Source organism: Mustela erminea, chromosome 19, assembly GCF_009829155.1.
Source record: "Mustela erminea isolate mMusErm1 chromosome 19, mMusErm1.Pri, whole genome shotgun sequence".
Classification (NCBI taxonomy): domain Eukaryota; kingdom Metazoa; phylum Chordata; class Mammalia; order Carnivora; family Mustelidae; genus Mustela; species Mustela erminea.
The window spans coordinates 20,797,752-20,814,544 of record NC_045632.1 but is presented as its reverse complement, the minus strand read 5'-3'; the positions used below and the strand labels follow the sequence as shown (position 1 = coordinate 20,814,544).

At 40.9% G+C, this 16,793-nt stretch overlaps 1 protein-coding gene across 2 annotated transcripts in view; it reads left to right on the top strand.

Annotated features, from left to right (window-relative positions):
- Positions 1-16,793, top strand: part of DPY19L3 (dpy-19 like C-mannosyltransferase 3) — a 70,510-nt gene that overhangs the window by 41,440 nt on the left and 12,277 nt on the right. For both annotated transcript variants that reach the window (XM_032326419.1, XM_032326420.1), the window contains 8 exons: positions 778-909; positions 2,510-2,611; positions 4,830-4,903; positions 5,082-5,240; positions 8,121-8,243; positions 8,618-8,729; positions 9,591-9,647; positions 13,584-13,666. In XM_032326419.1, coding sequence (XP_032182310.1) covers positions 778-909; positions 2,510-2,611; positions 4,830-4,903; positions 5,082-5,240; positions 8,121-8,243; positions 8,618-8,729; positions 9,591-9,647; positions 13,584-13,666 — 842 coding nt within the window. The remainder of the gene's footprint in view (positions 1-777; positions 910-2,509; positions 2,612-4,829; positions 4,904-5,081; positions 5,241-8,120; positions 8,244-8,617; positions 8,730-9,590; positions 9,648-13,583; positions 13,667-16,793) is intronic.

Here is a 16,793-nt window from a genome sequence, read left to right as displayed (position 1 = left end):
AGTTTTGCATCTGTCAATATCAACCTGTCAGCAGTTCTTCTACACCAAGAGCTGTCTTTAGTGAGAGCTCATTATGTGCTAGGCATTTTAAAACATCACTGCATCCAGTCCTTATGCCAGGCCAATACAGCAGCTCTGAAGAAGGTGTCATCACCCCTGTTCTGCATGAACCCCAGCCAGCCTGTCAAGGCCCCACAGCTGGTTTGCATCAGAATCAGCGCTATAGCTAGCACAAGTGCCGGTGACCTCAGGGCTTACGTTCTTGACCTCGGCACTGTGCTGCCCGCTCCAGACCCAGGAGGCAGGGAGTCAAAGGCCTCACTCTGGGAGGAATTGTCTGTCTAATCTAAGTCAGCACACACACAGGAAATGCAGCAATAAAGGACACAGGCCTGCAGTGCGGAACATTCAGAAATCACAGAATATGAGGAAGTACTGTAGACAGTAACTATAAAAGAATTCTGGAGAAAATGGAAGGCTGCAGATTGCATTTGCCCGTTTCCAGAATATGTTTATGCCATTGTTTGCTACCTGTACTTCCTATTATCCGTTTGTTCTCTTCTTAATTAATACTACAAGATTTTAAGTTCTGTATAATTCAAAGATAAATACAGGACGTAAATGATTTGGTTTGGGGGACTTGTTTTTAGACTGAACTGCTTGAAGCCCCCTGTGTTGTTTGTGATTCGAAATGTATCCAGCCAGCGTGTCAGCATGTGCTGGTCTCTTGATAAAACCCATGTATTTATTTCACCATCTCATCTTCCCTTGTTGCAGGCGACGTGGCTGTATGGCATCCAGATGACAGGCTTGCTCCTGGTCTGCATCCTCCAGTTTTTCAATTCTATGATTCTCGGATCGCTGCTTATCAGTTTCAACCTTTCAGTATTAATTGCAAGAAAACTTCAGGTAGGACATATTTGTGTCCTTTTTTTAAAAAAAAAAATTCTGTGGGTAGTTGGGCCTTATTTTCATACAGCACACAAAGGAAAATGTCTGACCACATTCCCTCTGAAAAGCACTGAGGTCATTATTTAGGTGTCTTTTAAACATGCATGGGAAAGCATTTCTGTTTTGTAGCTTTCTGCTGTGCCATCCCTTCGTTTTGACATGTTTCTTTTCTTAGAGAATTGGAATCTTAGTTCACGGATTAGCCAAAGATGTTTATTTGAATGCCATTGATAGAAAGTTGAAATAAAAGAGCAAAAACCTTTAAATTTTACTGTGTATGAACTCAAGAGTAAGAAGAAGCTGTTGCTTGGGTGGGGGGGTGTTCGTCGCAGTGTTTTTTAAGTTGGCAGCACCGTATTAGTGATGGAGCCGCGCGGCTCTTCACCCCATCCTTCCGTATCATGCTATTGGTTTGTAAGTGAATTAAAATTCACTCAGAATCTCGAGAATCACAGGACTTAAATTTAGAAGTATGGGGACCTTTCCTAGGGTGTCACGTTTGAAAACATTGGCCTGATCTTTTGGCTTTATTCAGTAATTCAGATTTCTTAAAGTTACATGGGATTTAATTAAGAGTCCGTTGTTTCTCTTCATATAGTGTCATAAAGCCTGTTTTCTTTCTCATGAATATATGAGAAACATTTCTCATAACCACTTTTATATCAAGAAGCTGTTTTACTTTCTGCTTTGGGAAGAATAAATCCTTTCTCTTTGGAGTGAGAGCTGTCATGGCCAAGCTGTCACAACGACTTTTAAACAGGCTTTAGTTGATTATCTGAAACAGTAGTTCTCATTCATCCTAACTTTAATTATAAATAAACATCATGCAGTTTAACTCTTTAGATATTATATTTGATAATCTGTAAAGTTATCTAAGGGTTGTAAGAAAACCATTATATGTCAAAGAGCACAATTTACCCTTTTTTATACAGATAGGTCTTTAATTGGGTTATGGCTGTGTCTGTGCTACATGAATTAATGGGTCAGTGATCGCAAGATTTGTTCATTCAGTGTATCTTGAGTACCTTCTGGCAGACTCCATACTCTGGTTGCAAAGGTCTTAAAAAGAGAAAGAAAGACAAGGACAGTTTTCTGATCTTAGGAAGCTTATTATTATTAATTTTTTTAAGTGAAATAATTAAGGAGGCACTTTATTTTTTTTTTTAAATATTTTATTTATTTATTTGAGAGACAGAAAGACAGAGATAGGGAGAGAGAGCTCAAGTGGAGAGGAGAGGGGGAAGCGGGCTCCCGGCTGAGCAAGGAGCCCATGCGGGGCTCAGTCCCAGAACCCTGGGATCATGACCTGGGCCAAAGGCAGCAGCTTAACCAACTGAGCCACCCAGGTGCTCCTGGAAGCTTTTTATTAAGGAATTCATTTACTCTTATGTTAGAAATGTACAAATATTAAGACATTGTAACCTCATAAAAATTAGGTTCTATTTTCCACATATATTCTCTATGTTGCATGATCTAATGTTTTAAATCCTTAAGTAATCTCATCTTAAATGTTTATGAAGTAACGTAAGGATTAAAACTCAACTGTTTTAATTTCTAGAAAAATCTGAAGACTGGAAAATTCCTAAATAGGCTTGGGAAACTGTTGTTACATTTATTTGCAGTTTTATGTTTGACACTTTTCCTCAACAATATTATTAAGGTAGGTTAATAAAATGACCTTTAATTTACATTACTACAGAATTTCCAGTTTTACTTGTAACAAGCTCAGCTTTAACTTTGTTTCAGTAACTGTTGTTTTCTTGATTTTAGTCACTGACTTCTGTTTACTCTTTGTTAAAGATTTTTTTTATCCATTTATTTAAGAGAGGGAGCATGAGTAGAGGTGGGTAGGAGCAGAGGGAGAGGGAGAAGCATATTCCCCGCTGAGCACAGAGCCTGACATGGGACTTGATCCAATGACCTTGAGATTATGTCCTGAGCCAAAGCTTAATAGACTAAGCCACAGGCGCCCCTATTCACTCTTTAATATGTCCTAGCTTGAACTCACTTTCTGAGTTATTAAACTTTTTGTAAAAGCTCAACTTTAAAAGCATTAAGTGTTTCTCTAAATTTAAAAAATTCTGCTTTTGAAGAGAGCATTTTCTTGCACTGTGGTACCAAAAACAGATGATGTGATTTTTTATTGGGTCAAGTTAAATAAACTGGCAGGGCATCTGGCTGGCTCAGTTGGTGAAGCATGCGACTTTTGGTCTCAGGGTCGTCAGTTTGAGCCCCACGTTTAGTGTGAAGCTTACTTTGAAAAAAGGGAGATAAATAAACTAACTGTACTATCCGAAGCACAGTGATTTATTAAGATGATTCTGCCCCTCCTAGAAGGCTGGTTTCAGGACAGGAGACATCTGCATGTACATGACAGACTCCTTCTCTTCCATAGGAGAATGGCAGTCCCTCTTCCTGTCTGTTGACTATCAAAGACTCTTACTCATCCAGCCACATTAAACACTTCCACTCTGGGTCCTTGTCACTCTGTTCTTAAACCCCAGAGTTCAGTACTTATCAAAAGCTTATTTGTGCAGAGCATTCAGCATTTCTGAAGGATTGGCTGAAAGATACGCAGTTCATCCATTCCCCCACTCTAGATACTCAGTGATCTGTGCCTGGATTAAGTCAGGAGAGAGCTGCCTGCCCGGACCATTGATTCTTGACTTCCCGAAGAATAACATCTATTGAATTGTACTTGATGTCTTGCCAACTATGTACAATGAGAGGAATTAGAAAAAATCTTCTTTGAGACTCCTGCTGTTTTTACTGTAGCCATGGGGAAAATTTCTCTTCAGTCTCAGTTCTAGGAGTGTTAGGATCTCTTTTGAGCAATTGGTTTGTTTTAATCTTAGAACCTGTGCTTTTATCTCCGTCTGCATTTGCTAGTTTAATGTGTAAGCCCAAATTTGTGGCTCATCTCTAGCGAATATATTTTAGGTACTGACCTCACTTCCCAGATTCATCTTTTCTTTTCTATCTTCATTTTCCTTCTGACAGAAGGAAAAACTTCTTTACCCATCTATGGTAAAAAACCCATAGATGGGTTTTTTAAACCCATCTTTACCCATCTATGGGTAAAAAACTTCTTTATCCATCTATGGCTGATGGATTTTTATAAGCCATATAGTAAAAATAAAATTATATGAGTTATAATCACTAATGATGTGCACTGGTGTTTGTCAGTTCCCCCAGAGGCCACCACGGGGGCCTCCATTGTCTTTGTGTGGCTGAGTCTTCTGTCAGTTGTGTCTGCAGACAGAAACCCCAAAGCCAGACAGGCCCTGTGGGCTCTGTATTTGTTTGAGGTTTTAGATCATCATATCACTGGTTTTCTGATCAAAACATTTGTACTCTGCTGGGCTTCAGCCCTCTCCCTCTCCATGAGACCAAAGAAGCTCATCTTTTATATGTTGAACTAACACGTTAAGATGGTTTGAAAAAATGATTCTGCTTTAAAAAAAGAACAAAAGGAACAGAGGGAGCTTGAAAGTTCTCCTGTTAGAATTCCTCACTTCTGGGACACCTGGGTGGCTCAGTGGGTTAGGCCTCTGCCTTCAGCTCAGGTCATGATCCCAGGGTCCTAGGATAGAGCCCCGCATCGGGCTCTCTGCTCAGCAGGGAGCCTGCTTCCCCCTCTTCCACTCCCCTACTTGTGTTCCCTCTCTCTTGCTATGTCTCTCTGTCAAATAAATACAGTCTTTAAAAAAAAGAATCCCTCACTTCTAGCAACTATTGAGAATATTTGCTAATTTTATAAACACATGTGCACACAATCCTGTGAAACTGGACACTGAATATGTGTATTCAATGGGAAATTATCAGGAAACCATGCATAAGGCACTCATAACAATTTTCATTTTCTCCCTCCCTGATAGAAAATTCTTAATCTGAAGTCAGACGAACACATATTTAAATTTCTGAAGGCAAAATTTGGGTTTGGAGCAACAAGGTATGACTGAATTTAAAATTTATGTTTGCTTTTTTATATTGAATCAGCAGGGACTTTAAAACTTAAGTTATCATTATGCCTTCAGCTATAAAATCCAGGTTCATTTTGAGGAAAAAAGTGTAGTTTACTTGTCTTGTACTGAATTTAATACTTTGCTTTCTTTTCGTTTGTTCCCTAGAGATTTTGATGCAAATCTATACCTGTGTGAAGAAGCGTTTGGCCTCTTACCTTTCAATACCTTTGGAAGGCTTTCAGATACTCTCCTCTTTTATGCTTACATATTTGTTCTGTCCATCACAGTGATGGCAGCCTTAGCTGTCGCCTTCCATAATCTCAGGTACGGCATGTTTCAGCAACCTCTCCCATGCTTTAATGAACCTGATCTGTGTTGGAGAAAAATGGCAGAAAAAAGTTGAAGTTCAAAATATCAGACCTCAGACAGGGTAGTATGGTTCAGCTCAAAGGGGGATCATAATCAGATTAGAGTGGACCCCACACGGAGTATTTAAGGGTTGACCAGATAAGAGACAGCAAAAAGGCAATGCAGTAGAGACTGGTCTGGGAACAAGGTCCTCTTTGAGCAGTTCTGCCTTGCCCTTATTATGGAATGGGGATACCCAGGGGACTTACTCTGCGGGGTTTTGTGGGGAGTAAATAAGTTAAAATAATAGTAGTTAGAATGCTGCCTCTCTCCTAGAATATTTTGTAGATTTTAGCTGTCATTCGCTGGTGTTGTTACTGACTCAGAGTCTCTGCTTTGTTCTCGTTATTAATTTCCTGTTGTTTTTCTACCTTTCTTCTAGCTGCCTTTGTTATTGCTCATGAAATATCAAGAGTTAACTCTTGTGTGTTTTGTTGCATCTTGCTCAGGGGCTTGTAAAAGGGGAGTGGACTGTAACTGTTAGCATCTGCCAAAGTCTTCAGTAATAACTGACTGTGTCTAAAAGGCTGAACATGTCTACTCATCTGCTAAAAGAAAGAGTGATGGAGTATAAAGACTTTTTTAAAGCTTGTAGAATACCTGCCTACAAAGCTGATGGAGGTTTTTGCATTTACTACCTATGTTAAATTGAAAGAAAATTAAGTGTAAGAAATTGAAGCTACTGTCATTTGTGAAAACTTAATGAAGCTCAGAAGGAAGCCCTTTTCTCTGTAGTTATCTTGCCAATTAAGGTGCTGGTGAGCTGTGATTCGCAGCCACCAGAGAGCCGTGCTGGGAAAGGGCATTAGCACGAGTCCAGATCAGTTGAGATGTTTTATGATTATTAAGAGTGAAGCCACATTGAACCATGAAAATACTTCATTGACTATAACCTATTTTAGTATCTTTCAGAAGTGTTCTTAGCCCGATATCTTGCCCAAGATAAAATTTAGCCCTGTGAAAATAGATGGAAATTATTCTAGACAGTGTAATTTAATATTATTCCAGACACGCCAGGTGTCGACAGGACTCTAGACTGCATGCAAAGCAGGAAGTTCAGTTGGCCTGCAGTCTTTTGTGAAAATGTCTGCCGTGCTCAGTGTGAATCTATGAGCCGTCTCTGCAAGCCGACTTGCTGTATGATTGTAGGTAAAGATTTTAGAGCATCCTCATCTACCAGGTAGGGGTATCAGAACCTTATTACAAGAAAAGCATTAAAGTAAAGCTCATTAAAGTGATGTAAGAATTATAGTATCTTAATATTAAATAACTGTTAAGTCATTTGAAGGATATTTTATCAATGCCAAGTATCCAGAGTATTTCTATCATTTTAGTACTAGGAAGGATGATACTACTATGTTTACCCGACACATCTGCATTCGTGTAAAGGGTAGGACGGTGTGGGGATTAACTCAGGGGCTCTGTGTTCACGGGACTGATTTGAGCTTTCCAGCTTGGCGGGGGAGATGGGGAGAGGTGTTGCAAAATTCTCTCAGGTATCAAGGAGAGATGAGAACATATGTTCTCCTTGTCTGGAGCACTCTTTCAGTAGCAACATAGAAGCCAGAGTTTGGGTTGTGATATAGAACATCTAAGTAAAGGTTATTACCAGTGGTGAAAATTCCCCAAGAATATCAGTTTGATTTTCAGGGGAATGTAAGGTGGTGAAAGGATTTCTAGGAAAGAAGAGTTCTCTAGTAGCCTGGAAGCATCATACATACCCAGGTCTATTGGATTTTATGAAGGGTAAGTGGGGCCTTGTAAAGGTACTGGTTTTATCTTAAACTGGCAGCCCTTCCTGCTGTTTCCGTATCCCCTTGACAGCAGAAGGTGCAATGGCCGAACTCACTCGCCCATCTCAGAGTCTCTAAGGTTCAGACAATGAGATAGGACAGTGCGCTCTTCCCCGGTGTGATGAGTTTAGAGTACAGCATATCCCCCGTGCCGTGTTCTTGCCACAATAAATGAACTTGGCTCTAATAATTAACCTCTAGATCTAATTTCAAGTTTATAAGGAGCATGGGAATAGAGAAATGTATTCAACACCTCCACAAGGAGACAATCAGCCAAATCCAGAAGGTGGGAGTAGTTACAGGACAAATGATACATTTCCTTCTGCCAAAAAACGACCTCCAAGTGGAGGGCACTTGTATTGATTGAAAATAATTTAAAGAGACATTGATGAAATGCAGCGTGAAAGCCGTGGGTCCTAATTCAAAGAAACCACCTGAAAAAAGCAGCGGCATTAATGGAAAATAGAATATGAATTGAGTGTTGACATGATAAAGAATTATTATTCATTTTCTGGGTTAATTATTCTAATGTAGCCAAATTTGATTTAAAAAATCATGTTAGAGATCTTTAATGGGTATTGGTTGGCTAAAATGTGATCATTTGTTCAGAAGGGAACTGATTTCCATGTTTATGGATTTGTTTTTCTCTTTTCTTATTTGTAAAAACTTGTAAAATGCTAGTAACTCATGAAATATCTCTAAAGAAATCTTGTAATTTAAGTGATTCCAAAAGAATTTTTTCTACTTCCTTGTAATTTAAAGGGTTAAAGCATTCTAAATTTTTACTCAAAATGAAATTTGTTGTATTCTAGTTATTAATGCATTATAACAGTTTTATCCTCACAAATTCAGAATTTTGATATATGTTGATTCATTTTATCTTAGAGCAGTAACACATTTCTAAATACATGAAGGCATAAGTTTCTGGTATCTTTAAAAAAGCTTTAACTAACTTAAAATGATGTATCCAGCTTCAATTTTGTATGTGTGCTGTTTTATTCAGTGATTCTACAAGCCAACAACCCCCGGGTCAGATGGGGAAGTGCACGATCCTCCTGAAACCAGAAACCGCTTACAACCTAATACATACCATTCTGTTTGGATTCTTGGCATTGAGTACAATGAGGTATTTTTTTTACCTGTTTGCTGGATTGATTTTTTTTGTTCGATCACTCTTTACCTGACATGCTTTAGCAATGCAGCTTAGGTACTCACAGTCCTCTTCACTGATAATTATGGTTCCCATAAAAATGTCCTTGTTTACCATCTTCTCTAGTATTAAATATTATTAGTAACCAGTCTTTTCCTCATTACTAATAATCCTCCATTTTTACTTACATGATTTTCTCAAAAGGCAATGAAATTCATAACTAACCCTTCGGCAGACGGTCCCCACACAGCCTCAGTCAGACTTTCCTCCCACAGACGGCACAGCTGCGTCACACTGCGGGTCTGTCCACAGTTGGCACGGGTCCACCTCTCCTGTCTCTGTCTTTCCAGAATGAAGTACCTCTGGACGTCACACATGTGTGTGTTCGCATCGTTCGGCTTATGCAGCCCCGAGATATGGGAGTTACTCCTGAGGTCGATCCGTCTTTATAACCCAAAGAGGGTCAGTGCTGTCCCTTTGCTATTTCATTTTCATTTTTATGAGTTTTAGGATTTCTTTCATGCCAGTTCCTATTGTTTTCAGTAGTTGCCTGTTCACCAGTCTGATGAAACAGAGACTGCTGAAAATAGATAACTGACACATTATGATTTTTTATTTTATTTTATTTTGGGGGTGCCCAGTGTGAGCAGGGGAAGGGGGAGGGGCAAAAGGAGAGGGAGAGAGAGAATCTTAAGCAGACTCCATGCCCCGGGCAGAGCCCAACACAGGGCTCAAGCTTACCGTCCTGAGATCATGACCTGGGCCGAAATCAAGAATCGGACACTTAACCAACCAAGCCATCCAGGTGCCCTGACACCTTATGATTTTGTAAGGAGTTATTTTTTAAATAATTTTATTCTGAATCTTAATTTTATTTTTTAAATCATTTGTTTTTTTCCCAAACCGTAAGTTAGATATGCTCATTATACTGAATTTGGAAGTACTGTAAGCATACAAGGAAAATTAAAACTCATCAATAACCCCATTATCCGGAGCTATCACTATTATTATCATTATAAATTATACTTAGAGCATATATAAGTGTACAGTTATGACAATAAGTACAGTTATGACAATATGACAATATGCGGTTTTGAGTTGTTCTCCCCTAAATATTCACAAGGCGGCAATATGGTAGAAGCTATGAGTATCTCATGAGTGATCGGACCCTACCTAACATTGACTTAGTTGTTGGGCAAATTGGAGACTCATGCTCCATTAAAGGACATTTCTGTTGTTTTAAAAAGAAAGAAGTTATGTGTTTACAAAGCAAAACTGTAAGGCAAAAATACCTGTGATCTAAATAATGTCTTTCTTATATAGATATGTATAATGCGATATTCAGTACCGATATTAATACTGCTGTATCTGTGCTACAAGGTAAGACTGATTTTCCTCATTCTTTCCATCATTAATCTAGCAGAATAATTGCTTTGACTCAATGTACTCTGTCTGTCATTGGCAAATGGAATGATTTGCAGAGGTTACAAATATCTCCTTTGCTTCTCATGAAGGCACTTGGCATTGATAAGAAAACTGATCTGTTTCCCAAATAGTATTTAACAAGTAAAATATTATAGCAAAAACAACTACAGTTTAATTTTTCTAATTAATTTTGATTCTGACTTACTATTAAGCTGATGCAAATTCTGAAAAGAAAGGTGTTTTCAGACCTATACGGAGGTGAATAAAGTAGAAAAATAATTTTTCCCTGTTACCTGCCTTATAGAGAGTAAGAGATCCTAAAATGCATCTTACTTTAACCTACATATTTCATTAGATGCTTAAAATCATCTTTGTGAGAGGCTGGGTATATATGGTCCCAGATTAGCCTCATGAGCTGTCCTTCAGTTTGAGTAGGAAATCATGAACTTCGTATTCTCAGGTGACTGATTTCTGAAATAACTTTAACTGTGCTTCGTTTTGAGAATGCTCCTCAAGAGACAAGGAGTCACCAGTCAGGCTATTTGGTGACCCTTTTGTCACATCTTTGAAATTTAGAGGCTTGAATCTGTACCTGGGCAGGGAGCCCAGACTCTTGCTATCTGGTTGAGCTTTTACCCTCTTTTTAAAGAATCTGACGTATTTTTTTTAAGTTCATATTTTTTCCTTCAAATTTGGTTTTATGTTAGAACAATAGATGTCCTACTCTACTGTGTATAGCCCCTCACTTGGGCTGGGGGACGGGGGTGCTACGGGGGGTCACCCAAGGAGAGGGTCCGTTAGAGCAGCTCACGTTTGGTTTTATTTGCTTATACTTTCACATAAGATTTTATCTGAAGCCAAACGTTTTAGGCTAAAAATCATGTTTGCTCATCACTATATTGGATGATTCTACTGTAAATATTTCAAAAATTTATGCTCTATCGTGTTCCTATCTATCAAAGCATCTACTGTTGCAGGCAGAGCGCTGTGCTAACTCCGATACTGGAAAACATAGAAATAGGTTATTTCTTCCACCTGGCCTCTGGGAATTTTATAGCTCTCATGTAAATAAATGAAACTTCTTCCAAAGCTCTGGAAAGCAATGACTAAAGACTAAATAGAGTGTATGTTTAATAACGAAGGAGGTAGCTTGACCTCTCCACATTGGCTCTGAGTGACAAAACACCCTCCTCACAGGAAAGATTGAGCTCACTGTGCTTCTTGGCTCCTGCTAACGATGTACGCACACTATGACGGTCTCTTTCCTACAGTCACTCTGTGCGTAGGCTGAGTTCTTAAGTGTCAGCTATGTATTTGGAATTTTACTGATTTTTTTTTTTTTACAGCTATTTGAGGACTTAAGTCTCTTGTTCTTGGTAAAATTGAGGAAGGAGAGTGTAGGAGAAATAAACTACACGGTACAGCACTGTTTCCCAAAGTGTGGTCCCCAGAGAAGCAGCGTCAGCATCACTTGGGAACTTGTCATAAACACAGATGTTTGGGTCCCACTCCAAACCAGACCTCCTGAATCAGAAGCTCTGGGAGTCGAGTCCAGAAATGTGTGTGTCCTCGGCCCTCTAGGTGGGGCTAATGCAGAGAACTGGGCTTCTCCGCCTAGGCGCTATTGACACTCTGGCTAGGTGATTCCTTGTCGTAGCTGACCTGTGTGTTGCAGGATGTTTAGCAACAACTCTGCTTTCTACCCCCTTGTTGCCAACAGCACCTCCCTCTAGTCCTGACAATCAAAAATCTCCAGACATTGGGAAGCCTCCCCTTGGCATGGAGCCAAATCCCTCCACCCACCCCTCTTGAAAATCATTACTATTAAAAAAAAAAAAAAAGTGATAGCACCAAAAGAACCCATCATTTCCAGGAAATCTACACAGACATTCTTTGAGTAAGAGAGTAACTCAGAAGAATCCCTCCAGAGATTAGCCTAGCATTAGCGTAGCTCTTCTCAGCCCTTCTCCGTCCTCCTCAGGCCTGGACTTCAGGAGAAAGTCCAGCTTTCACTACACAAAACAGTCTAGATATTCCAGCCTCTCAAAATGTGAAATCACAAAGACAATAGAGGTATTACATACATTAAGAAGTACCCTGAAACTGAGGAAACTGGAAAACAGCTGTTGAAGAGTTACCTATAAGTAAAATAAACTGGATTTCAAAGCCTGACTTTGAGGTTCATGGAGCAATTGTAATGAAGAGTTCAGATTTTCTCGTTCCTAGCAGTTTTGCTATATGTCTCTTTAGGACAGTCCTTTTTAAAAGGGAAAAGCATGCACTTCACTCTAAAACCAGGAGTTTAATAAAATTACTACCCTCGTGTTGATGAACTTACTGGCATTGCTGAAATACCATTTAGAAGGAACAGTTAGTGATCCAACACTTATTTTCACGTTTATCATGTTTTAAAAGTTTATCACAAGACGGTGCTACTAGATTTGAACATTTTCAGAATTAACAGCAGCAACTTCCAAGCTAGCAAAATATGCAATACCCATTGAATTCATAGATTTCGATATGTGTTTTATACTAAAGGAATGAGGACATATCATTAAAAAGTTGGCATTCTGTTGATTATCGAAATTAATAGGAACAACTGAAATATTACATAGGTATCATGGAATCACTATGATTACATCTCTTCTAAAACTTGGAACCGGTAGTGCTGATACCTGGTTTTCTGTCACCAGCAGTTTTCCTTGTTCACATACCCAGGGGACAAGATGAGAAGGAGCACTAAAAATGGCTGAAGATGAGATGACGAGATAAAGTGACAGGGCTGGCGCCCAGCCCCCAGCCAGTCGGGTACCACTCTGGTTCCACTTAGTGGTTCTGAAGTACAGTTACTACATTCTCCACATTAATGAAGCACAGACCCATTGTCAGTGGCCTTCTTCCAACATAGGAATTCTGCTGTTCACCCTAGGGTGTATATAGATGATCTAGGCTTCTTAGCCGATCATCATTTGATACAGCAGTGAACATGTAATTAACTGTTGAATTAAACAGGCAGTTATGTTAGAAAAGCCGTGGAGCTCGGAGTGGGACGTTTACACTTTCTCTGCATCACCTTAACTAACTCAAGTTGAGTAGGAGGCCACAGTGGCATAAATAGAATATTCAGGTGCACCAGATTTTCCTGGAGAGTTCTGCTTTCCAATACTCTTCTCTCCCATTGTACCGCAGTTACATTAAAACACATCAGGGCATTTGTCCAAATTTCCAGTGCAGATGCTGTAATCCCAGTGAGGAGGGAGCTGGACGTGGAGTCAGGTTTCTAGCGGTAGCTCTGCCCCTTTGTGACCTGGTCAAGTCATCTCTCCGAGCCAGCATCTGCAGACGAGTAAAATAAAGTGAACAGCAGGAGAGATGGCGCCTTCTGGGTCCACTTTCTCCCTGGGTAGCTGTGGGGGTGAAGGAGATTCTGTGTTCCAGAGCATGTTCGCAGCTCCACAGCCGTGCTGTCTTGGGAGGGCACTTTCGGTCTCGAAGGGTAGATGGCACGACGGAAGTTAGTGTCTGACACCCTGTGAGCGTCCTGGTGGCTGCCATTCCTGTCCTCTCCAAATTAACGTTGGCCTAGATATGAACGTCACATACGACAGCATTTTCACTAGAGTAAAATAAAAGCTCTTTTTAAAAAGTTGATGACCCCTCCCACCCTGATCAGCTTGGGCTCAAGACCATTTGGGGAACTGGTGTCAGACTTTGGCTCGCCTGATGCCAGGAGGGCGGATGGTGGAAATGAGGTCGTTCTCCTGCTGCTGTCGTCCTGTCCATGTAGCTCCCAAGTTCTACGCAGTTTCTCCTCTTTCGTTTGAATCTTAGCGATAGTTGTGGGTGCGGGGGTGGATTTTGTTTTTGTTTTTGTTTTGTTTTTAATTTCAGTTCTGGCCAGGAATGATGGATGAACTCTCCGAGTTGAGAGAATTCTATGATCCAGACACAGTGGAGCTGATGAACTGGATTAAGTAAGAGGATTTTTTTTAACCTTTAAAATGTAAAGTGCCTTTTAAGAGTCACTGTAGACCTCACCTGGTGTTTCCTTTTTTCTGAATCTAATTGTGAAGATACATTCATTTTCAAGTTTTTCTTTAAAACTCTGTATTTGGAAATAATTCCTTTCCATCCAGGAAATATTCTCTCTAACCACAGTCTCACAGAGAAGGGGGAAAACCCACATGGAGAGGTAAACAGCTGGAGGATAATGGAAGGAAAGCTTTATGCTCTCGGCCATTTCACCTTGATCATTTCTTTCATTTTAATACCATCCCGATTTTCTGTGACTACTGACCCAAGCAAGTATTCCTTCCTTGCTAATCATGTAAAAATGACACTGTAAACCACAGTTAGAGTTCTACTAGCTCCTTGTACCTTGCATTTTAACTAAGCATACTACCCAAGCCTAGAGCTAAAGGAAACTGAAACTACAAAGGCTTCCCTCTGGAACGTCATGGTGTTTGGAACTGTATCGGGTCTTACCGGTGCCTGCGCTCTGCTGCTTTGCCTCAGCATTCGGCGTCAGGACCAACTCTGTTTAGGGAGACCGGCCTCCCACCAGCACAAAGAAACTTTTCTATCCAGAGCAGTATTCCTGTGCCCCATACTGCTGTACTCCCTGCTTTATAACCAAAAAGCAGCAGTGTAATTCCTCACATGTAAATAGATGTCACAGATCTTGTGTGACTCCGAAGGCATCTGCTGTACCGTCTCCGTCCCTTAGAATTTTAGCAGCCATATTGGCACTTGCTCGTGACTGATGTTGGCTAACCGGTACAGTTTAGCACCGCGTGTGTATTAAGAGATGGTAAATGTTTGATAGCGTGGGTCTCTTGAGTGCAATACGTGGCTTTTATAGAGATTTATGTCTAAAATATATATGTGGATTTGGTCCCAATGTCGGACTGGCTCTGACTAGATGCAGGGAGTATAATTTTTCATATATTTCCTGTGCTGAGATTTCAAAGCAGGCTTTGTCTTTATATATTTATTTAACTTTAAATCATGGCAGACGATTGTAGAGTAAATAATTCCTTCAGTATTTATTGTGTATGGGGAAAGAGGGTTATTCGTATAAAGAAAAGCTAATTACTTTTGCATTAACTATAGTCAGCTGGAAATTTATGACACATACATCTGAAGGTGAGGCTGATATTTTCTGTTTTTGAAATTGTACTGTCAATACGAATGTGCAGGGCACCTGCTTTCTGGTAGAATCCCGAAGCCGGCAGCTCTGGCAGATCTACCTCAGTCGTTGCTGTAAGCTGCCCACCTCCACTCCCCAGTCGTAGGGGAATGAGTCGTAGTGTCAGTCAGCATACATCCTAGCAGATCCCTGGTTGTGTTTGACAGTGTCGGCCTGGGTGTGCTCACCAGAGAGCCTCTATTTCCATGCCTGTCCTCACAGAAGATTATTTAAAGTGACATTGCTGGTTCTGAAAAATTGTGGATGAGAGATATATCCCAGGTATAAAGAAGACTGTCTGCTAGTCTGCTATTTCTCTCATTTGGGAAAGCGATCTTTGTTCTGTGCTTTCTCCTCTCATTAACGTGGTCCTCCCTCTGTGTGGAGACATTTTCTTTTTACTTTTTAAAAAATCCTCAGCAATTGGAAAGCTTTGTATTGTTCCAAAATGTTGGTTCTGTTGTGATCTACTCCTGCTTGTTTTCCTCTTAAAATTCTTCAAATCCAAATTATTGTTTTTGCAAAATATAGCTGCTGGGCATGTTCGCGAAATAAGCTAAGTGATGATGAATATATGCCAGGATAGGGTCTATTTAGACACAAAATGTATTTGTTTAAATCAACATTTAAATCAGCTCTGGTCTGTCGCCTTCCATTCCAAACACAAGGGAATATATTTAATATTCTTTTTACTCACCCAGATTTCTTCTGCTTTTGAAATATAAAATATGACCCTCAGCTTTCATCTTAGTACTTTTATCGGTTACATGTGCCTGTGACACGAGTAGGGTGGAGCTGGGCTGGAGAACGGGCCTGAGGATACGTGGCATGTGTCTGAAAGTCTGACATTGTCTCAGGGCAGCCCCCAGGCCTTCCGTGGGGACCCAGCCTTGTCAGTGAGGAAGGAGTGCCTCCCCATCTCCACCCGGTGTGCTGCTGTTCTCAGCCAGCCGCCGCGGTACCGGCCGTGCCCCTCTTCCGCCAGCGCATATGGGGGCAGGGAGGCACCCTCCATCCCAGGATGGCTGCCCTTGAAGATGAGTCAGGATGAGAAACAGTGACCTGCAGAAACTGTAGGTGAACCTCCAGTGACCGTCCATGACAGCGCAGGGCACCTCCCTCAGGAAGCGTTAGGAGGAAGTTCACCCGCCATGTCCCAGCCTCTGCTTTGCGTGCTTAGCACTGGGGCAGACCCACTGTAACGCCTGCCTTAGACATTGCTCTTGTGCGCCAGGGACCCTGAGCGTCCATTGGGAGATTAGGTCTTGCCCACTGTTCACTTGGGCTTCTCGGGGCTGGAGGGTAAATTGAAAGGTTCCATCATCTCAGCAAGACTTCATTCTTTTCTTTTGGAGGGGCTCGGGTATGACCTTCTATCAGCTAACCAGATGTCCTCCGTGGAAGATAAAGGGCATTCGGATACCACTTCTTAGGATACCACTTCTTAACAGCAGAGGGGCCATCCCAGAGGGATTCGATTTCTGTGAAAATATTGAATGCCTTGATACATGGAGTTCTCTCTGAGCTCATATACTTATGAGTACAATTGAGCAGCTCATTACTGAGCACCAGCTATAAATATAGGACATGATGATGAACGTGCAAATGGGTGGCCTTTTTTTTTTTTTTTAAGAGGGAAAGAAAGAGGTGGGAAGAGGGGCAGAAGGAGAGAGAGAATCCTAGGCTCCATGCTGGGTGTGGAGCCTGACACAGGGTTCCATCTCCTGACCCTGAGATCATGACCTGAGCTGAAATCAGGAGTCAGACACTCAACCGACTAAGCCACCCCGGCACCCCTAGAGTAGAGACTTAAATTTAAGTATAAAATTAAGAACACTTTGAGATCCAGTCCCTCGTTAATCAGTGAGGACATGTTGTCTCAGCCAGCCCCAGAACCTTCCCTGGAAGGTCTG